At 35.9% G+C, this 23,621-nt stretch overlaps 3 protein-coding genes and 1 long non-coding RNA gene across 4 annotated transcripts in view; 3 read left to right on the forward strand and 1 right to left on the reverse strand.

Annotated features, from left to right (window-relative positions):
* LOC144449322 (uncharacterized) overlaps positions 1 to 6,778 on the forward strand; it is a 52,686-nt gene extending 45,908 nt beyond the window's left edge. The window contains exons 4-15 of the mRNA XM_078139842.1: positions 14 to 168; positions 352 to 570; positions 1,095 to 1,170; positions 1,713 to 1,856; positions 3,024 to 3,175; positions 3,291 to 3,578; positions 3,934 to 4,081; positions 4,333 to 4,511; positions 4,855 to 5,097; positions 5,416 to 5,755; positions 6,472 to 6,733; positions 6,775 to 6,778. Of these exons, the coding sequence (XP_077995968.1) occupies positions 14 to 168; positions 352 to 570; positions 1,095 to 1,170; positions 1,713 to 1,856; positions 3,024 to 3,175; positions 3,291 to 3,578; positions 3,934 to 4,081; positions 4,333 to 4,511; positions 4,855 to 5,097; positions 5,416 to 5,755; positions 6,472 to 6,733; positions 6,775 to 6,778 (2,210 nt within the window). The remainder of the gene's footprint in view (positions 1 to 13; positions 169 to 351; positions 571 to 1,094; positions 1,171 to 1,712; positions 1,857 to 3,023; positions 3,176 to 3,290; positions 3,579 to 3,933; positions 4,082 to 4,332; positions 4,512 to 4,854; positions 5,098 to 5,415; positions 5,756 to 6,471; positions 6,734 to 6,774) is intronic.
* Positions 6,766 to 12,825, forward strand: LOC144449308 (uncharacterized). Its single transcript, XR_013482158.1, has 2 exons — positions 6,766 to 6,929; positions 10,273 to 12,825. It is a non-coding gene; the product is annotated as an uncharacterized LOC144449308 (long non-coding RNA).
* A 4,839-nt stretch (positions 12,826 to 17,664) lies between these two features.
* Positions 17,665 to 20,082, reverse strand: LOC144449451 (TP53-regulated inhibitor of apoptosis 1-like). Its single transcript, XM_078139985.1, has 2 exons — positions 19,898 to 20,082; positions 17,665 to 18,827 (listed from the first exon to the last, which is right to left on the reverse strand). Exons 1-2 carry the CDS (start codon positions 20,039 to 20,041, stop codon positions 18,699 to 18,701), a joined length of 273 nt encoding a protein of 90 aa, XP_077996111.1. The 5' UTR covers positions 20,042 to 20,082; the 3' UTR covers positions 17,665 to 18,698.
* Positions 20,083 to 20,349: 267 nt separating this feature from the next.
* Positions 20,350 to 23,608, forward strand: LOC144449091 (glutamyl-tRNA(Gln) amidotransferase subunit C, mitochondrial-like). Its single transcript, XM_078139514.1, has 4 exons — positions 20,350 to 20,487; positions 21,187 to 21,407; positions 22,418 to 22,521; positions 22,819 to 23,608. The coding sequence occupies exons 1-4, from the start codon at positions 20,395 to 20,397 to the stop codon at positions 22,887 to 22,889; spliced, it is 489 nt and encodes a 162-aa protein (XP_077995640.1). The 5' UTR covers positions 20,350 to 20,394; the 3' UTR covers positions 22,890 to 23,608.
* Positions 23,609 to 23,621: the final 13 nt, after the last annotated feature.

The raw sequence follows: 23,621 nt of genomic DNA on the forward strand, positions 1-23,621 counted from the left end.
TATACTTCCCTAGATGGGTCAACAGCTGTTCACCGAGCTGTCAACGACAGCAACGTTCCAGCACTGGAAATTTTAATTCAATATAATGCAGACATTACAATACAAGATGCTCAGGGAAGGACGCCAACTCACTGGGCTACCATTGTTAGTGATGTAAAATGCTTAGAGGTAAGTTTACTTACCAACTCACTGGGTTAGCATAGAATTAAGTATATCCACCCTCGGAGAAATACAAACAGAAAAACAGGCAAACTGAGACATCGACACATATATACAGACATGATATATACATGATATATACACTGAATTTTATGCATCAAGGTAATATGTTTCATAATCTTTCTATTTCAGACTTTACTCAAGTGTAATGTGAATGTGAATGTCCGTGATATAGATGGATTGACACCGTCTATGTGGGCATGTCATATGGACCACAAAGATCACTTTGAACTCATCAACTCAGCCAGTAATCAAGTTATAGAGGAAGCAGATGGCATTGAGAGAGATTTTACGGGTAAAACATGGGTACACTGGGCAGTCAGGAGGAAAGAACCATTGGCATGCCTTAGGGTAAGTGGGCGCAGAGAAGGGCTCATATAGGATAAGTTGGTAAAACTCAGATAAAGTTGGTGCAAAAAGGGACGATGAATTGAATGTTAATTAGGGCTTATGGTAGCTGGGTACAAAAAGGGTGAATTGATAATAAAATGGCTAATAAAACTGTTTACATTGGGTGGGGATATGCCGGATGGGATCTGATGGGATTCAGATCGGAAAAGTCTCTACTTATTCATTTTACAAAGAATACATGTGTATAGTATTAAAATGGTTGGCTTCCAGAAGATGAGATGGAAAGAGTTGATTTTGATTTGACAAAGGATTTCTCCATAAAGGTTTTGTAGTGCACATGAGTTTAATACATGTATGTAATTAAAAAAATGAAATTCTGTTTATGCCTCTAGACTAAGTAGTTACCGGTATGTGTAAAACACAGTATAACGTACTAGTAAGTTCTAGATATGCAGACATTGCACATTTCTCATTTTGTAATTGTTGATCTAAATTGTTTTTGTAATTTTGATTTCTTCCCGTAGAGTCTACTCACTGCAGAAACAGCAGCTATCAAAGATGATGAAGGCAAATCGGTTATTCACACAGCGGCAGAAATAGGTAAGATTTTAACGCAAAAAATGTGTGATTTTATTGTCTATTTGAATATTCATAAGGCTGCATATAACTATTACACAAACTTGAACCTAATAGAATTTTGATTCAACATAGAAGGAGTTTTGAATTTCCTTGAACCAAGTAACAGCAAAAGTTTTGGCTTTTCATTTCTTAGGTGCATACACATGTACTATTACCATGGTAGTTGAACTTTTGGTTTTCGAAATTTCTAAAATAGACACAAACTGAAACTATTGTCACAACATGTTGGTACAACAGTGATAAGTTGTTGAATTATAGTCTGAATAGGGCTGCATCTCTGAATACTTGTTTATTTAGAGTTCCATGGCATTAGTTTGCTGTGCTGTTTTGGGACTTCCAATGTTTATACTGTGCTGATCACAGGGTGATAAGATCACAAAGCAGAGGAACCACTATCATCCACTTGTGTAATCTACCACATTGAAGAACAAGAGATTTAGTTTGGCCTATCTCAGTAAACCGAAGGCTGTATTTTTAAATGTCAACTGTTTGTCTGTTTTCAGGTTCTATAGATTCTACAAAATTGATACTGTCGATCACAGGCCTTGACTCTATAAATGATAAAGATGATAACAATAGGACATGTTTACACCTTGCTACTATTTGTGGACATGGAGAATTGGTTAATTATCTACTGGAACAAGGAGGTCAGTTCAATCATGTAACAGTGTTTTTGCTAAGGTTGGGGAACCCCCGCTAACAGAAAGGGAGAAAAATAGCAGTATTTCCAGTGATTTTACCTACTTACCACCCTTATCAAAAACACTGAATTGTAATCTTTAACTTTTTAATAGAGCATATGAATAATAGAGGCAAAAATTCATATGACATGTGACGTCAACACCGGAAGGGGGGGGGGGGGTGTCTACTCCCCTTGTTAGACTATATACATGTATATGTGCCACCCTTTGGGTGTGTTTTCTCACCTGTTAGTTAAAAATGGGGTCTGGGGTTTTTTTTCAAGCTGAAGTGTCTGAAATGGGGTTCACTCTACAATATGTTCAATATTGATCAGTCTAAAATTTGGTCCATTTTCCTTTACCAAATCATAACTGTGCTGAGGGAAAAATACAGGCGTAATACATGTACCCACATTTTTCCATTCGCCATTTCCTTAATATAGAACAAATATTTTGGTCTAAAATTTGATCATCTAAAAAAACCTGTAATGGTCCAAAATGGGGTATTGGTTTTTGGTCAAAATGGGTCTAAAATGGAGTCTGGGGTTGGCAGTATTGGTCGCACACCCCTACCAGAACTGGCCACTGGTACCGCCCCCAGGGTCAACACATTCAATGTCAGTCCATCTGCAGCACTGACATTCACATTACACTTTAAATACTAATGATAGCCTCAAAAACTACTAATGAGCTACCAGTTGCATGTAGGGCTCAGGACCGTTTGAAAATTGGGTTCAGAAAAATGTATCCTTTCACCTGTACTTTGAAATGTGTTTCAGGAAAATGTGTATGGCACTGTCTTTAATGGGGGTATAGGTCTAGTTTGATATACAGGTGACAGATACTGGAACTTGTTGAGGGCGACATACTTGTACTGTCACTTGTCATGTGACTAAAACGAGTGATAACTTATAAATCACCTGGATTTTTGACATTGCCAGGAAAAATGACAGAACATGTCAGTTTTGTGTCACCAAGCATACGATTTCCAAGACACATGAAAGACAACACAATGGCGAACCGACGAGTGTTATGTTTTCACTCATATGTAGAGTATATATTTTGTATATCAAACAAACACACTAACATGAGATTCATATAACATGACCTTTGCTCTTTGACCTTTTGACACAGCCGACCAGTTTACCCAAGACTCCAACAATGCATTCCCCTTAGACTATGCTCAAAATAGAAGACTTAATTACTGTACTATGGTACTTGCTGCATATCAAAGACAACATGAAAGAAAATTGAGGAGAAGTATGGCTGTGGACGGAGAGGACCAGGTAAGGAAAATTATTACATTTACATAGCTCATTCATGAATGTTATTTTTGCACTCTTATTGACTTCTTCAAGAAGTTTAGTGAAATTCTCCAACTCGTGTTATATTTTATTTCAGGAACATAGTTCAACGATTGCATCGTACAGTGGTAGCTCTCCGTCCCCACCAGCAGGCCCACCCAGACCCCCTAGTGTCGGTAAAAGAAGAAGCAGTGGAGGAGCCATGAGTCAAGCTAAAAGGGGACCTAGTGCTCCGAGGGTAAACTATGATAATGAGGAAAATCATGTACATAGGAATGATCAAAGAATGGATTACGAGGCAGATGAAGAGGAAGAGGAGCCGGAACACATGGAAAATACACGGGAAATGGTTATGAAGGAATATGAGCACCATATGAGGAATGACGTTAGTACAGTTGTTCAAAATGATAACTCGACAGTGTGTCAACATTTTTCTGAGTTTGCTTGAATGTAAACAGTATTTTTTGTTTGGCTGAAGTTACTACTGTGTTGAAAAGCTAGATGAAGTCACAATTTAGATGAAGTTAAACTTATAAGAATAACACAACTACAACATTAGTTCATTTCAAACGTGCAACCAGAAAAGTTAGAGTGACGTAGACATGCATTTACTGTACATGACCTTATTGAAACCAGAAAATAAATCTTGTATTTTCTGTTCAGATGCATACAACTTGGTTTGTGTATAACGTAAATGATTGTATATAACTTCTGAATTTCAATTTGACTTTGTCCTATAGGATGGAAGTGAGAGAGACAATGATGAGGTATTTGATGGTCACCGGACGGCCACTGGTGAAATTGTCCATTCTATGGATGGTATGGAGATTACTGAAGACATGAGACCAACTCAAGAGAACCCTAATGTCCATGTTTATGATGAAACAGGTATGTTGAACATAGTTGCACCAAATATTGCATTATAGTTAGTATCTCATCATCAGAGCTGAATACTGTACACCTGGAAATTTTCGCTAAAAAACTCATTTTCACTTATTTTTGCTGGAAAGTGTAAAGGCAAATATAAGCAGTGACTTGTTGTATTTTTACAGCAAAAGTTAACATTTCTATTTCTCAAGGTACATATTGGATGTGTCTGACAGTAAACATATTAATGATTCCATTCATTTATTGTACAGGACAAGTTGTTGAAATGCAGGAAAATGATCACGAAATGAGACCTAGGGTGGATAGTTTTGGTAGTGATGGCAGTGAGAAGAGTCTGAGTGTGGGTATGAGTGTGTCTGACTTAGAGGGAGAAATGGATGGACGGGAAGATGAATCAAATCAAAGACAACACAAACCTATTCAGATGCAGGTAAGTAGTGCTGACTGTTATAGATTCACGGTGAAATCACTTCAGACGGCCATTTTGAAATGTCGTAGATAGACTAGTGCTGTCAGGCACAACTTGGTGAGATTCTTATAAGTGTTACCTCGGCACCAGAAACATAACTTTTAGATATGATTATTTATATGTTACAAATTTATTTGAATTTTTTATACGATTGTAGGGGATAGGGGTTTGGTTGGGGTTTTTGAGGAGAGACAAGGCAGGGATACTTTATCTAGGAGATGAACAAACAGCTGTATTTGTTATCTTTGTGTATGTGTATCAATGATATAAAGATAATATTGTTCTTTTACCATCAATTAATCAGCATCAAACACCAAGGTCACCGCCACAACATCAGAAGATGCCACCACGACCTCCGGCACCACCACCAGCCATGATGTATGCTCCAAGACCTCCACCACCTGGTCCAAGTGCCAATCATGGGATCAATCCAGGTCCTATTCCCGGACCTGTGCATGGTCCTATACCGGGTCCAGTTACTGGTCGTTCCCCACCAACTCCACAATATTCCAATAATGTGCCACAGCAACACTCACCAGAACATCAGGTTTGTTTCCCCACTCTGTCTTTCTGTTTTATGTTGTGTCAAACTTTGCTGTGTAAAACTGAAGTAACTTATTAGAGCTACACTTCTAAAATGAAAAATTGGACCTTTACTTTCATAAAGGTCATCATAGTGACCTTTAACCTAGGTCAAATACCTCAAATAACAGAGATACGCTTACTGATCAACTTAAACTTAAATCAATGGTGTTAAAGTCCATCTGATCATTGCAAGTACCTCAAATACTGATATGCCTGTGAATTGCTCATATCAGTTGAATGTAAGCCATAAGATTACCGATGTTTTTGTTTGTTGCCATAGGAACACCAGTATTACAATGACAATCAAGCCACTCAGGACCAAAACCCAGACAAGACATCAGTCGGGAGTAGTGGGGGAAGTCAACAAATGTCCCCTCTTGGCGGAAGTAGTGGGGGTGGTCAACAAATGTCCCCTCTTAGTAGTACGGGAGGTGGTCAACACATGCCCCCTCATGGTCACGGAGAAATGCAACCGTCACTTCACAGTGTACCACGGCAACTAGCACCTATATTACCTGCATCGTCATCATCAGGAAAGAAGAAGAAAAAGAAAAGGAAACATCAGAATACTGAGCAACCAGTGAAAGGTGCTCCTACAGCTCCCTTAGAACCTGTACAAGGTAACCATAGTGGTTTATTGTTTGAGTGTCTATTTGTATGTTGGCTGTCTCTGTATTGTGTATTTCTTAAGCCTTGCAAAAAGTCAATGAGTCTGTGCTATCATTTCAACACATCAAATCTGATAGTCTAATTGTGAGCCCAGTTGTACACATTTTCCATCACATGTTAGTAATTCATACATGAACTTGAAATTTGAACCATGATTGCACCCCAGCCAACCCAGCTGCATAACTGGGGACCTGGTAGGATAGAGGTTGCAATGTGAATGCTTTAATCCTCTGTGCTTATAGAGGCTGCAATGGATTCTATGCTCCCCAGGAAGTTGAGGAAGTGTAAAGGGCCATTGTGCCACTATAGATCTGTGCCAGGAGTGATAATTGTAAAGTGCTTTGAGCAGTATGGGAAAGCATTATTTTTAAAACTGAAATTATAGATTTGGCTGGTACGTAGTCTCAACAATTTGGTAATCTTTCATTTTCATCCTCAAAAAAGTTAAGCTACCGGTACTATCAAAAATGAAAACCTTGATGAAAGAGGGAGAAAATTAAAGAGATGATGGTTCATTTATTTTGTATATTTGTTGGACTTTGAATTTAGGTGACTGTGCTTTGATTGAGACATTCATTCACCACAATGTACTACACGTATGTGTAAATATGCCACTGAGCAACTTTATGATGACCAAGTATTATGGTATCATTTATATCTTTGACAGGTCATGGTATCATGCCTAATAGACCCAATGGACCTATATCACCTCACTCTCAACAACAACAACAACAACAGCAAAATCAATATCAAGGCCCGTCAGAAAACCAGCCTAGAGTTACATCTAAAGGTACAGCGTGGGAAGTAGCATGGGAACCAGTCCGTCCGCAAAATCCAGTCCCCCCAACAACACCTAGAGAAGATGAGAGGGAATTTCAGTTTCCTCAACAGCAACAACAACAACAACAACAACAACAACAACACCAACAGCAATCAGGCCAACCGCAACCCATGCCGCGGGGAAAGAAAGGTAACAAATTACAAGGCATGGATCGTGAATTAGTGCAAATGGAATCAACCAATGTTAATGGGTACATGGAGGAGGATGAGGAGGAAGCAGTCAATGAATCGGTAGAACAAAGGAGAACTATAGGCAGGGCTGTAATAGAAGGGCCTAAACAACAGGTTGGTACAGGCCATGGTGCTCAGTACCCAAGACCTAACCATCACGGGCCTTTGGCCAGAGATCAAGGCAAAGCACTTATAAATGGACAGGTTGGTAGGACTCAGTCAGCCAGACACCTATGACTGTGTGCCGTATCTCTACATTTGGTTTGGTTCTATACATTCTGTTACTTACAAGCTTGTTGTATATTGGATGACTGTATGCAGGATAAGTGATGTTTGTGCTTGGTATCTGTGTACACATGTATTGAATATCTGCTTGTAAGAAAACGATGCCTTTATTTGGCATCTATGGATGTCTGTATTTGGGAAAGCGGTGTCTGTATTTGGCAGGGTGTATATGCATGTATTGGCTGTCTGTATGTAGGATATAGTGTCAGCAGTTTGCATCTCTGTGTACATGTATTGATATGTCCATATTAGGGAGAAGAAGGTGTGTCTGTTTTACATCTATGTGTCCGTCTATTGGCTTAATCATGATAGGGAATGCAAGGTGTGCACATGTCTGTATTTAGTTTGAATGTATCCACAGCAGACTACAAGTAATAGGGGGGAAGTTGTGACAGACTACAAGTAACAGAATGTATTAAATCAAACCACTGTGTTGTCTTGTGTTGTATTTTCATCACTGTCTGACTGAAGTGTCTCTCCAACTGTCTCCTTGCTGCTAACTAATCTCTTCTGCCGCCATAAAATATGGTTTTAATGGTATTATGCACATCTTATCAAGTTTATAACTTATCAATTAATAATACAAAATAATAATGCATGCTACCGAATGCACTTATTTATTTAAAGTAAATGCACTGCTTCTGTGTTTTGTTCAAAGTGGAGTAAATGCCATGGTAGTGCCCGAATTGTTGTGGCCATTTTGAAAACTGAAGGGTCAAAGGTCAATCTTTGACCTGTCTTGTAGGGACAGGACAGTTCAATTTCAAACTAATGACATTAGGTCTCAAAACCAAAAGTCTGCAATGACCTTTGAACTTAACGTGTCACTATGCATGTAATCTGCATGTTTATGTTTGCGATTTGTCGTTTGTTTTAATTTGATTGTTCATATTTTTGCAGCCATTTTTAGACTTTAATTTCATAAATACATATATATGCATCAAATGTACCCTCCATCATCCTATGGTTTCCATGGTGATGTCTTGTACCACAAGTATTTGATAGTTTTTTTTCAGTTTGTTAATAATAGAGGTAGCCATTATTTGTGTGTGTCTTGGAGTAACTCTGTTCATATGATTTAAAAGAAACTTGTAAAAAATTGCACTGAAGTAGAAAGGACTAGAAGTGAAATGAAGTCAACCAGGAATACAGAGGCACTTTATTGTTTTATTTTGAGTTATGCTATCTCTTGTATTTCTGAATTTGTGGATACAAATATGTTACATGCAGACATGAGTACATACAAAACACAGACAGACATATCCACATACACAATGATCTACATACACCTGCCTCACATATGTTGTATTTTTATACAGCCAACACACACACACACACACACACACACACACACACACACACACACACACACACACACACACACACACACACAATATGTATGTACTTATGTACATGCATGCATACATGCATACATACATACATACATACATACATACATACATACATACATACATACATACATACACACACACACACACATACATACATACATACATACATACATACATACACACACACACATACATACATACATACATACATACATACATACATACATACATACATATCGCCAACATCTATGTTTTACATGTAAATAGAGACAGATACACAAGCACACAAATGCACACACACTTAGGGTGTTGTATGTAATATGCTATGAACAAAAGACTTAAAAAGCATGCATGGAGCTATCAACACACAAAGCAAGTAGTTTAGTGTGCAGCGTTTGAAGTACAACTGTCTATGATTGTTGATTGTTCACATTTCAAATAAGTGATGTGCTCTGAATTATGCAAACCAATCCCCTCCTGTCATGTTACATATTGTTTCATGTGCTGAGATCCTTGAATATATCTGTTCGTTGTTTGTTTGTTGTTCGTTTCTTTCCATTGATGTTTATGCCAGCAGACTGGCCAACAACTTGGCTGACTGAAGACATTCACCAACTGTCTTGTGAAACTTTAAAAGTTTTACCATTGACCTGAAAAAAGGCTCCACAGTCCTGTTGGCTTCTTTGTTCTATACCTGGGTTCTGACATACAGAAAGTGTTCAAGTACAGAATATATAGTATATGCAAATAACAAGCTTTCGGAGATGTTTGGAGATTCTCCCAACGTCTATGATTCCTGGTCCTTTTCAAAAATATAAGATACCTGAGGGTTTACCATCTAACAAACTGTGCTTTAATATTTGAAAATTTGCACGGTGACCCATTATTGTTCTTTAACTGCGAATGGGTCAGAGTTTTCTGGTACAAAGTAAAAAAAAAAGGGCCTAAAAAAATAATTGTTTGGTTCCGGTTACCCGACCCCACCTAGCTTTTCACTGCCGACCCTAAACTTTTTTTTACGTATTCGAGAAAAAATAATCAAGTCACAAAAATTGTGAAGTCTCACGAGAAATAGTGGATGCAGAAACTGCCATCAACTTAAAAAGACACTCTAAAACTGTTCTTCCAATCTGTAATGGCTGTACATCTGATATTAAGAAATAAATAACACAGCGATCATTTGGAAAACAATGGAAAACCTGAACTAGATACTCACACATGAAAAAAAATATAATAAAAGAAACTAAAAAATCTACCTACCCCACCTATTCTAAAATTTAGTGTAACTGGAACCATACAAATGTTTTTATTAGGCCTTAGATGCATACTATCTTAACATACATATAGACATTGTCCTGACTCCCCTCCTGAGGTAGGGGTTAAATGACTTTGTTGCATAAAAACAGCAAAATCATGTTTTCTTGAATGAAAGGTTTCAAACATGTGAAGCTTGCAGGAAGATATTGCGGTGCCTTAACAGCAATCAAAATGTGTGGATAATTTCATTTTCCTGTCAGATTAAAAAATTGTATATTTTCTGAAATTTCAGAATTTTGACCACAAAGTTTTATACTTTCTCACAAACTATAGAAGTACATTTCTTTTACTTTGGTAAAATATGAAATAAGAAAAAAAAGAAGTCCACAAACAAATACAGGGCAAGCTGCTAAATGTTGGTCTGCAAAGGGTTTTTTTCTTGCTACTAAAATAAAAGTGTGTATTCATAGCAAAAGTAAGGTCAAAACTAACCATCTAACTAAATTTCACTCATAATTTCACTCATAAACTGAGAATTATATTTCAAATTCTTGCAATTTCAGGAAATGTCGGGCAAAAGACGTGACACCAAAGGTATGGCTGGCCACCCGAGACCAAGAAGTCATTACCCTCCACATCCTCAAAGGTACAGAGGAGGTAGTAACCATCCAGTCCCAGCACCAAGACCACCACGAAATTCAACTCATTAAAAATGTACAAAGTTGCCAAATTTGTCCCATTTTTTTGTATAAATTTAGGGTTTTATTTGATTTTGAGAATGTATTTTGTAAATTTGGAATCATTTGTATAGATTTTGTTGATGTTTTATTTTCTCTTCAGAAGATATTTAACACATCGGTGTGATCTTGTTGTAGGTTCTAAATATATTGCTTTTGTTTTGTATTTATGTTGCACATGGTGCATGAATGATGCAAAGAAATGAGAAACAAAGGGAGATTCTACTATAGAAGTGTCTCATGTGGGATTAGACTGCTGTCTGAACAATGACCAATAGATCATAGAACTAGGGGGTCTTGTTCTGACAATTATTACCAAAACTAAGGCGTTACATTCTTTTGATCAATAGTCGGCGCTAAGGGTTCTTTTCCGATGTTCTCTCAGTTACAAATCTGGGCATTTGTAGGCATGGCATATCTGTACATGTTTTCTATCCATTTGACTTTCTATCGTGTAATTACATCGTTATCAAAATTTATTCAATTTAAGGATTTTTTGAGTGCTTGAATCAGGTGTTATTGCATATCACTACTTTATAAAATGGAAATAATTATAAATTTTCCCAAAACTATTACACTTTTTCATCAATTGAGTGATCACAAGGTACTTTGTTACTTGTTTAAAGTGATATAGCAACGAGCACTGATGGCATATGGAAAAGTAACATAGCAACGACATGTAGAAAAGGGATATAGCGATGACATATGGAAAAGTGACATAGCAACAACATGAAAAAGTGACATTGTAATGACATATGGAAAAGTGACATAGCAACATGCAGAAAAGTGATATAGGGACGACATGTGGAAAAGTGACATAGCAATGACATGGAAAAGTTGCATAGCAACAACATATGGAAAAGTGACAAAGCAACAACATATGGAAAAGTGAGATACTGTGATAGCAACAACATATAGAAAAGCAATGTATGAAATATTGCACTGTACACTTTGAACATCACTAGCTTATGTCAAGTGTTCAAAACTAACGCACAGTTGTTACGTAGATAACATCTTGAAAAAAATAGTCATAAATCACCTCTGATCCTATGCAAATGCCAACAAATGTCCAGACTGTACAACAAGTTCTTATCACACATATTGTAATAAAATATATAAAAAAATTCTGCTTTGAGTATAAATATGAACACGTAGTGTAAAATGATACAAATATGTAGATTATATGCTTGATTATGATATAGAAAGAGGAGTTGTCGCCATGGAAATGGATCAGGGCAAACCTGTTGTATTGTAGGTTTGGGTCAAGGGTCAGGGGTCAGGGGTCAGTTTATTGAAGTACATGTATATGAAAGTGATGAAGGTACGGTTATAGTGACAAGTTTGTATTGGTTGTATCTACTGACTTCTCTATTCCAAAGTTTAATGTCTGTCATACTACAGGCTATGTATCGTTATAAATCATCTTTATGTGTGGAACATGTGGGTAATTTTGGTTACACTCTCCTTTGTCATAATTATCGTAATGGTGGGAAACAATAATGTTGTGTCGTGTGTCTGTAATTTGAATGACAAGAGGGGTATAAACATCTGCATCAAATCTACCAGAAGTTCTAAGGCACTATGTATGTACAGGGTTATTTACCTTTCCTGGTAGAGTGGGCCAGACTTGTCACAGGAAACAATAGAGACAAACCAATGTACAAGGAAGTTTAGGGGTGTTGGGTTCCAAGTAACATCAACAGTTTTTTTAGACACTTACTAAACCATCTAGGGTCTCTGTTTGCTTATGATTATACACCCTGGTATACAAATGAAATGCTGTATTGCAATTGTGTCTTGAAAAGGTTTGCATCTTTTTACGTCGTCCGAAAAGATCTGCTGGTGTGTTCTAATATGATCAGGGACAATGTCAGCCAATCACATTGGAAACTGTTCACCCAGCATCGATTTGGAAGAAAATTATCAAAAAGTGCCAAGAAAACTTCTGGTAAAGATTTGCTGTAAAAAAAAAATACATCCCTCGAATAAAGTTCAATGGTCCAAATTTTGATACATATCAGCTGTGACTGGAGAGATGTTTGTTGTATGTATATATTACCATGGAAACTACTCAACTGTATGTTAATAGTGTTTATATGTATATCTGAAGTATTTTCTGTGTTTTCAAATCACCAGTACAGACTTGTCTATTCATACATAGGGTGGACAAGTGACAAAAACTAACAATTTTGATATCTGTAAAGTGAAGAATTTCATTTTTACATTAAAGTGAAGATTTAAAGTGCCGCATGTGGCGTTAATAACAATGTATGAACTGTATATATATCTAGTCACTCATAATGTAGCTTAAGTTGTGTAGTCCATATTTGACCCTGTGTCGTCTCTAGCAGAGGTCAGAGTTCAGAGTTCATAGACATGTACTGGTACATGTGTATCATGCAAAGAATACATACTTTCTGATTTTCTCTTGCAAAACAGTTTCAAGAGAAATGCTATCTTGCTATAGAATCAAGTTTCAGTGATACAGTTTCTATTCAGTGCACAATCCAAGGTTATGAATATTTTCCATGAATTATGAATATTAATCATTGATTTGCATATGGTAACAATACTCATTTATATTCAAAATTGTACTTAATATAAATTAAAACCGATTGGTCTAAGATTGTGCACTACATGTTGTACAGTGCAGTCTGAAGTCAATAAATATTTGCCATTGATGATGAAATAATTATAATAAAATTTGCATAATTATAATATAAAATTTGCATAATGTGCATTAGATAACAGAATCATTCTAAACAGAATAAGCCTGTAAAGTTGATAATAGAGATATTCAAATATTGATTATTCCGTCCTAACTGAATGACAACAGTTGTAAATTATGTACATAAATTAGTAAAAAAAAGAGTACATTTCAGTCAATAAATAAACTTTACAGTATTTTAGTATTTTGGCTTTACTGAGAAACAGTTGTAAGAATGTATTTTTGATCTTGAATTACGGCTATGAACTCTGATCTTTGCAATTGTTGTGTAGACATGTTATGGTAAAAATTCTCTATATCATCAAACAAATGTCAAGTTTTTTGTTGAATCCGTCATTTCATGACATCAAGATTGTTTCTCTGCTGGTAAACTAAGAGACTGAAAGACTTGTCATTGATGCTCCTTTTAGATAACGTGAAAGGAGGGTACACAAGGACGGATATTTTAGTCTTAGTTGAAAGAAAGTTTCTTGTTTGCTATACATTGAAAACAGAGGTATGTTTCATGTTGCGTTCCGAAATATGGTTCACAATGAGCATTCGTCTCTTGCTGTCAATGTTCTTACATGTTTGTTCGTTCGTTCGTTCGTTCGTTCGTTCGTTCGTTCGTTCGCTCGCTCGTTCGTTCGTTCATTCTTGTATGATGACCAAGGGTTCTAATTACTTATGAGTAACGTTTAGTCTGTTCAGATAGACAGGATATAAGATATGGTATACTAAGTACAAAATATACTAGTGGAATGTTTTGAGAAGTTTTTGGAAAACTTGAATAGCTTGTAAGCTTGTCACCCTAAAACATAGACTGTAAGATACATCGTGTCACTCCGCCCTCACTGGCCACCTCTCTGAGAAGGGTTGACTGATGTGTGAGGGCGCCCTATCATGACATACCTTACAGACTACCTAAACAAGTCATTACAATTTTGCAGAGAAGCATCTTGTTGCCTATGATATGCTACGATACTATATTCAGACAACCGTTATTCTTTCTGAAATAAAGGATTTTACAACATCACCATAATGTCACACAAAGGGATGTCTATTTCATGTAATGGAACGGACATATTAAACTAGAGATACTGCAAAACAGCATCTTGAATAACCCAGGGTTTCAGTTTCACTGTGAGAAATGAACAATAGTGAAATCTAACAGACGGAAAATTGTTCACGTATTATTTATCCTATGATGCCAAATTCAGTTGTTACCACCTCTATGTAATAAAATTGTGATAGTGTTATATATGTATAGATATTCCCTCCATCGAAATTTTGTAGTGTTATTTCATTTTATACTTTGTTTATCCAGACTTTTGATAGCCTATTATCACTAAAACCTGGTAGTTTTTTTTAGGTAAACTAGGGACACTTAACAGTATCAGCATCAAAATCTGTTGTATCTATCTTTGTTTTGAAAAAACCCATATACTTATAACATGTGATTATTTTGAACTTTGACCGTATAAATATACCCACTTTGAACTTTGACCGTTAAAATGTACCTACTGTGAACTTTGACCTTATAAATGTAACCATTTTGAACTTTGACCGTAAAAAAGTTTTATGCATATTTAAAATGTATTGTTTATTGGTTCATTCGTGTAGTTTTTTGAATTTTTTTTTTATTGTTCACCACTTTGTATGTATGTAAACATATGTGTATTTGGAATTGATACAAAAAACTAGTGTAAATAACATTCAAATATGACCTATTTTTTAGAATTTAATAATAGATTTTAATTTTCTAACTGTGAATTTCAACAGATTGTAAATTAGGTGGAATGTACATATAGTGGTTAATTTCAGTCGGGATTATTTTTTTGTCTAAAAATGAAGAGATAGAGACTAGATGTGTTATATATTGTGTTTTGTATAAATCACATAAGTTATTTTGGTCTGGAAGTTTTTATCCCATATAACATAGTTTTTTTAAATTTACATTATGTTAATGTCACCAAATGCGTGGAGTCAGCCATCATTGTATGCCCCAGTCTAGCTGCAACATTCTTCAATCTATTGATGTATTTTAAACTCTCATTCTCTAAATTGTGGTAGACTTTTTCAGCACAATCTAAGAAAAGCTGATAGTATAGGTATAAAAAAAGAGAGAGAAACACCGGAATTTTCAAGAGTGAAAGAAATTTGCCACAAGTTTTCAAATTTTGATATTCACCTTGCTTGAATTTGCATATTTTGTAGTTTTCTGGAAATATGCAGATTGGATAATAATCTATTTTCTCTCTGTCAGGGAAAGGCATAGATGAACATGCAGCCAAATGCTTACTGCTGGCAACACTTTCATGGGGGTTAATATTGTTTGGAATATTTTACATTTCCCTGAAACCTTTCCCTTTTTCCATACTAGGAATAATGTATTTTAGTGAAATTCCATGGAACTATTCCTGAAGAAGCATTTCACAGTTTCCTATATATTGTGTAGTGAGATTTTACACTCCAAAAAGTATATTTTTGAATGTCCAGTACTCGTGTTTGTTTTTTGTTTACTCTAATTATTCCGGCCATGATTTGTAGAAGTACATATAAATGATTGATAATTTGCATATTGGATGTGTATAATTAATTTGATGTATTGATTATCAGAATGATCAAATTTTAGTTTAATTTAACCATAATTGTATGAATTATGACTCAATAATAGTATTATTTCTCAAATATCATAAATTGAATGTAACGATATTAACAAATTTGATCACATGAATTGTGGCAACTTGGAAATTGTCGACCGTGTTTGATATATTTGCTTCTGAGGCTTTAAGATGTGATGAAAGCAGCTGGATAGATTAAACCAACGTAACCAGAATATATCAAAATATCCAATTTACATTTACTGTAATTATTCAGTTTATAAACAAAAACTGGTAGTTTCTCCTCACACAGCTTAGATCTTAATGTTTGGTCTGTTGAAAGAACGATGTGGGCAAAAGAGAGAAACAGGGACATAGACATAAAGACAAAGACCGGACGACAGACAGACAGACAGACAGACAGACAGACAGACACAGTGAAAGAGAGAGAGAGATTGATAGAGACACAGACAGACAGACAGACAGACAGACAGACACTGAGATAAAACTGAAAATTGGAGAAAGAGAAACAAGGATCCTCATAAGACACTTACAAAGAGAGAGATTTCCATGGGAGAGGGGAAAAAAACGAAGACCAAAGATTACATGCTACAAGCCTCATCAGCCACAGAGAATGAGAGAGATGGACACATACAGACAGACAGACAGACAGACAGACAGACAGACATTCAAAGAAAGGGAAACAAGGACCAAAAATTACATTCTAAGCGTCGTAAAATAAAATACATATGAAGCTTTAATATATGATATTGGTATTACTGTAATAGTTTTGTTATTTTCACAATTTCTCATGCATACAGTATCATTTCTAACAAGGACTTTATAAAGTACTCTTTGAATTGTATTGTTTTGTTTGTTTTCTTCAAAACAGCAAATTTACGATTTAACTGAAGTTCAGAAAAAGCACTTGTGGTCGAATCTTGTGTTGAAAATGCCGGTTCTGATAGTGTTTTGTACGATTGTAAAATTAGATGACTGCATTATCAAAGTAAAACAGACTTTATTTCTGGCTTAATTAAACTATACAGGGATTCCCTCATGGATTTAACATTGGAACCTCCTATTTATTAATGGTATAGTCCAATTGTATGGGACCACACTGAGGTTGATACCAATCTGGTGAGAAAAATGTGTAATTTTATATAGAGGATTGAAGGGATAGTTGCAGCTTCAATTTCAAGTTGTATAGAAATAATTGCAAGAAGAGTTAATTTCCTCCATGCTAACACCTTGACACGTCTTTGTGTAGATTTAAATGTAACAAAATATAAAATATTTGCAGGTTCTCTGTATGGATTGTAGATTGCAACTGTAATGGATACAGCAAATATGTATGACCATCTCTGTCACATAAATTAATAAAAAACTTTTTGATTAAATTATAATAAAGTGATGTCAGTATTGTTTTCATGTATGTAGAATTATGAATAGTTGAGTTTTACTGTTGTGTGTGCGTAGTATGTATGTATCACAGTATGTATATGTATCACAGTATGTGTACGTATCATGCTATGTATGTATCACTGTTCGTGTGTATGTATCACAGTATGTATGCATGTATTTTTTTAATGTATCACAGTATGTATATACACATGTTGGATTATGTAGATACTGTATGCATGTGTGTTGAGTGTATAGGTATGTGTATGTAGATCATTGTGTGTATAACAGTATATGCCATTGTGCTGTAATCATGATATGACTACATAATCTCCTCTCATTGTAAATCATCTCCGATCTCCATACAAGATGACATACAGTGATACTATTTGCCCACATATTCTGACTTCCATACAAGAAACACATTACCTAACTCAGGGAAAGTATTACATAAAATTTTTATTTTTCATATGTTAATTATTGATTCTCTCTCAAATACACTATACTACTCTTTCGTCTGTCATATAATATATAACATTATTTACTATCACACTGGATACAGCAATCATAGCACCCTATCATACATTGGTCCTTTCTTTGGAAGCAACTATTAAAATACTTATCATCGTTGACAGTTTATTTCATTTTAAGAGCAACACTGTACACTTGATTTGAGTACACTGTCATGGTTACAGTATATATCTACAACAAAATTTAACTGTCCCACTTTTCCTGTCACAAGCGCTGCTAAAACTACCCATCTGTGATGAGTTCCTCTGCTTAAAATAATAGTGTAAGTCATTCATCGCTATAAAGACAAACTGTTATCAGATAAATCTAGCTATCAGTATCACTACACATTCACGCATGACTTGTTGCATGCCACCGAACACCAGCCATGCACTGAGTTTACAGTTTTCAATAAAGTTGTTAGTTTTAGTACATGGGTGTGTGTGTGCGTAATGTAATATGTCTGGTAGCCTAGCCAATGTTGGCCTTATCAACAATTTGTTTACAATTACATGTAAACACCAGCAAGTGAACCACACTATGATAAATACAGAACTTGTTGCTAGTAGGTAATTTTAGCACAGCATGAGACAGGTTAATTTGGATGCTTGGTCAAATTTTGTTGTATGACGATCATCAAGATTTGCATGAGAATGTGGATTCTATGAGTTTTACATTTAGAACCCCTGACTATGAGACTATGTGTAGTTTTAATTTGAACTGTGATCCTGATTTAAAATATTGAATATACTCACTAACAATTTCATGTTCAAATAACTTGAGTGTGTATTTATATATTGTCTTTTGTGTTATGGAGACCATAGGGTTGTTACTTAGTCTCTTCCATTATGGAGATGGTTGGCAATGTCCCTTTTTTTGCTGTGGCAGCATTACACCTATTCTACTGTTGATTTCAGTCATACATTTCACATGGTACTCTGTAAATAAGACCACTTTGTGAAGAGATAGTTGTTGGTATCGAATTGCTCATTGCATTGAATCAGACATCTCCCAAGATTTTTCACTGCAATTCAGCCTTTGGAAGCTACCTTTGTTTTTGTCTCTGTCTTGAGATTTTCGGGAGCTTTTTGTTCATTACTTGTTCCTAGGATTTTTTTCTCTACTTCTTCTAAATTGATGGCCTTGGATTTCATGGCATTCTGTAACAGTAAATAATATAAGAAGAAGCATGAGTTCCAAGAATACTTTGGTCAAATCCAAACTCAGAACACAGATCTTGTCTGAAATGATCTCAGCTGACCATTACATGTATGTTTATGTAGAGGAGTAGAGTGAACAAAGTATATATTATGGTACTTAATATTATGTATTACAAGCCTTGTCAATATTGAGGTATGTAAGACCCTAGGTATCATAAGGTTGTGTCTGAGCAAATGATACAAGACACACCAACCCAAATATAATATAATGGGCTATGTGTAATGTTTTGACAAGACTGTAAGATATGCTGTGTTATTTTACCCTCATCTTCCATCTCCGAGAGAGGTAGGCTGAGGGCGCCCTGACACATTGTATCTTACAGACCATGTTTTGACATAGACTTGGTGGAGGGTCTATGGTTTTGACTAGCTCTGGATGTATATGCTGCAGGGTTTCCATGACCATGTGCTTTCAACAACATAACGACTCTGTAGTTGAAAAACTCTGCATTGACACCAATCATTCTATTCCTCAGTAATTAGAAAACTCATCTGACGTTTTGATTTCCATTGTCCCAGCATCGCTTTCCTATAGTCATAGCAATATCAATCATGAAGCTGAGCCCCCCAAAGAAAATGACTGATTCCTCATGTTTGTTGACCTTGAGTATGGGTACACACAATTTACCATATTATCAGCTATAACCTCTCCTCTATAATCAGTCACATAGCTATCACGTACCAATGCTTTACACATGGAAGGAAATGTCTTGTACATAAACTTGATAAAGAACTATCTGTCTGTCTATCAAGTATCAACCTACCTGCCTGCCTGTCTCTGTCTGTCTGTCTATCTATATATCTATGAAATATAAATGCCATACTTGTATACTGTATTAATCCACCTCCCCATCTCAGTCCTGCTTGTACGGGACTCGATTCTGACATTGTCCGACTTAGTCTGGTTGCAAGCAGGACTATCCCCACCCCCTCCTAATTATAAGAGTGAGAGGTACTGTAATTCGTAACCAGGGTTACGTTTCAACTACGTTTTATAAATTATAACTTACCTTCACACATTCTTGATATTTTTTAAAAACTCCTTGACATGGATCATTATGATCTCCTTTGAGAAACTTTTCACTGAACCAAGTATTGAAACAAGCGTCGTATTCTCTCTTTAGCTCATTGCACTCTTCTCCAACACTGTTCATGATTGTGGACGTCCGGACGTCGCCTGTCGAGCTGCCTACACTGTACACACGTGAAATGAAATGACACGGAAATATCACTACTCATTTCTTCATGTATTCTTCTTTCCGAACAAATAGTGCAAAAATACATCTAGATCGAATGAGTTTACATATCGTTTATTACAAATAAAACATATCTAGCTGTTTCCTATTTCATTTTCATTTTTCTAGTACATGTATAGACAATACGTACGACAATTTCGAATATACCGGCGGCATAATTTATAGTGGGACTATTTTGTGAAAAAATTATCAACAAAATGGCTGCGCCCATGTCATGTGTTTCACACTGAGTAGCGAGCCAAGTACGTTACATGATGATGTTGATGATGATGCAAGTAGGGAGGAACTTACATCAACTCGTTAAATTCGTACCATGGATTGCAATTCGGGGCATATCTTCAAAGGTGAGAGGATGATAACAAGCCGGGAAATGTTTCATCATCCATCAGCAGTGCGCTGCAGTGTCGATACGACGAGGAATGAGCTCGCATTTGCACAGCGCCCTCGTTTCACTTGTAGACATTGATCAGTTGATGAAAACCGTACCGGGATGAAGACACTTATTTGATATTTTTTTAAAAATCAATGTACACGTTGGCATAGTTACCTCACGGGAATCAAACAACAACTATACACATTTTCAAAAATATTCATGGTATTATTAAATCGTATGAATGTTTGTAAAAATTAATAAAACTTGCATAGTTCACACTTGGAGTAATTATACTGTCAATATAATTATTCCAAGGTTCACAAAAGTTCAATATGACATTGACAGCTTGGTTAGTCCTGCTTGCAGACGGAGTAAGCTGGAACTTGGTTCTGACTCGCAAGGAAAGTAACAATGTCAGAATCAAGTACCGACTTATTCTATTAGCAATCAGGACTATAGCTTGTAAGTTGGTGGGATTGGGGTGGGATGGGTAAAGATCACCATGGTTACATTACACAATCTAAATGTGTAAAATTTATGGTGTTACTCACATATTTTGAGTGAAATTATGTATATTTATTTTTTGTTTATTATTTATTTATTTGTTACATAGGTGATGTCAGCTTGTGATGTCACCTTCCACTATTAACCCAGAATATCTCTATTTCAGATTCCTGACAAACCAACCTGGATTGAAATAGATCCAGATAATTTACCAGATGAAACACACATAGATGCTGAAACTGTCCGTCGCTTAGAAAGACTAGCATTAGTTAAATTCAGTGACAGTGCGGGTGTGGAAAGATTATCCAGAGCAGTCAGATTTGCTGATCAATTATTCGTAGTGGATACAGCAGGGGTTGAACCAATGTCTACTGTGCTTGAAGACAGGTAAAGAGTAGTGTCAAACTGAGTTTTCACATTGCTAAATAAAGCCATCTTGTGCCTGCAATTCCCAATTACACTTGTCTTCATACCTAGAATAATAGTCTGTTTACTGTGCTGTTGAGATCCATTGTTAGCTGATCATACCTCCTAGCCATGTTGATGCGAGGGCTAGGAGGTACAACCGGCTAAGAATGGATCTCAACAGTGCAGTGTTGATGCAAGGGCTAGGGGGAGCGACCAGCCAATGATGTATGTCAACGTTGCAGTGAACAGACATAACATTCCACTGTGACTATAAACTTGAAGTTCTTGACAACATAATTACCTGGTATATGGTTGATAATTATCAATACATTATGGTGCAAATGATTCGCTTTCTTAGTTTTGCTAGCTAGCAGACTGATGGTATTTTAATCTATTCAAAGAAATGGTGTTATATTGTAAGCTTATTGACACTACATTAAGGCAAAAAAAAAAAAGAAAAAAGAATTGTTTCTGATCAACGTGCACATCACTTAAATACCCTTGCAGCAGTCTTTTTTTAATTTTCGTGTTTGTTCAGCCTATGCAGTCTGCAGATCCAGGGGGAAAACACAAAAATAACCCCCCCCCCCCCCTCTACTTCAGTGAAGACAACTGCAGAGCCAATCGTGAACAAGCAAATGACATCTGCCTCACATACACACTTGCTCTAAAGTACTAAATAAAAAGAACAGTAACTGTCACAAATAGCAGATGAAGTGACAGGTTTGTCGAGAATAAAAAAAAAAATCGCATCGTCACACCACAAACAATTCTTTTTTTTTTGCCTAATGTGTGAAGATCAATTATTCCACTACTTTTGTTGTAAATTTTCAAATTTAGATTTCATAATTTATCCATAAAAATAGAACTATGGTATATAGTTCATTCAGTACCTTCACCATTGAATTTTGTGATAATGGGGCTCATGTTTCTGTAAACTTTAGAACTATTATCAGTTTGTTTGACAGGTCATATTTTTGTATTCCCAGGTCACTTTATTTGAGAAAGGATGAAGTGAAAGAAGGATATTGTATAAAAGAAGTAATGCAAAATGCAGCTGAAGTGTGTGAAGAATACTTTGTGGCACCTCCAGGTAACAATATTTCTATATCGGCTAATTTTGATAGTGTCAAAGAATGTAGTACATGTATCATCTGTGCAACAGTCAATACAATTACACACAAGAATTTAATGAGATTATAAAAGTCACATAAAAAAAAGGAAGAATGTTTGAACTGTCACAGAATGCTTTCAGCTGTGCAATTCGGAAGGGAAATACTCTCAAACAGTGCCCTCTTGTGGTCAAACTTTGTAATCTTTTGAGACATTGTTTCTGTAACATTACCTGAACATACCAGTATATATATTTGACAATTGTTCCCTCTTACAGGCAATATTCCTTTGAGAAGCGGAGAGACAGATCTGTCAAAACATCAAGGTGAACCTGAACATACCGTGTGATCAGCTTCACTGGATAGAGGCTTCATAAAGCTATGGTGTTGTACTCATTCCTCACTAGGACTCTAGGTATAACAAATATTCCAAGGACATCTTGCCTATTTGGACCAAGGTTTTGAAAATATCACCAAATCCCTTGGTTGTGTGTGTGACAAGAACTATTTCCTGCGGTTTTACACACCTGATGCAGGATGACAAAATGACCTTAAATTCACATGGTGGACATTTCACTCTAATTTTATGATTTCCCTTACAATCATTTTTTCTATGACAATGTACATGAAGTTATTTAATAAAAAGGATGAAAATTATGTAGAAAGATGGATTTTCACTTCACTTGTAGTCTTGCAAGGTCAAAAACATGTACTGAACTGGGAAAATTCATGATCACTTAACATGTACATGTATGAATAGTTAAGTTTGTCCTTGAAATGTCAAGGAATGTGATTGACTGTTTTGAATCAGTAATTAGCATACCACTATGATAGCAACTTGGCTTTCAGTCAAGTTACTACTGAATACAATTTATGTGCATGTCTAGATTATAATCTACAGGTGGGTTTTGTTAATTGAAAGGCCCAAGATTATTCAGTCATTGAGAGTAGCAGGGTATATAATGTTACTGTAGTGTATGCACCTATGTGTCTACCCTTACCATTTACAACAAAGTATTTGTACACAACCAATAACACCTAGCCATCACTTCACTCAACAAATAAAACACAACATAATTTC

Source organism: Glandiceps talaboti, chromosome 18 (genome assembly GCF_964340395.1).
Source record: "Glandiceps talaboti chromosome 18, keGlaTala1.1, whole genome shotgun sequence".
In the NCBI taxonomy this organism is placed as follows: domain Eukaryota; kingdom Metazoa; phylum Hemichordata; class Enteropneusta; family Spengelidae; genus Glandiceps; species Glandiceps talaboti.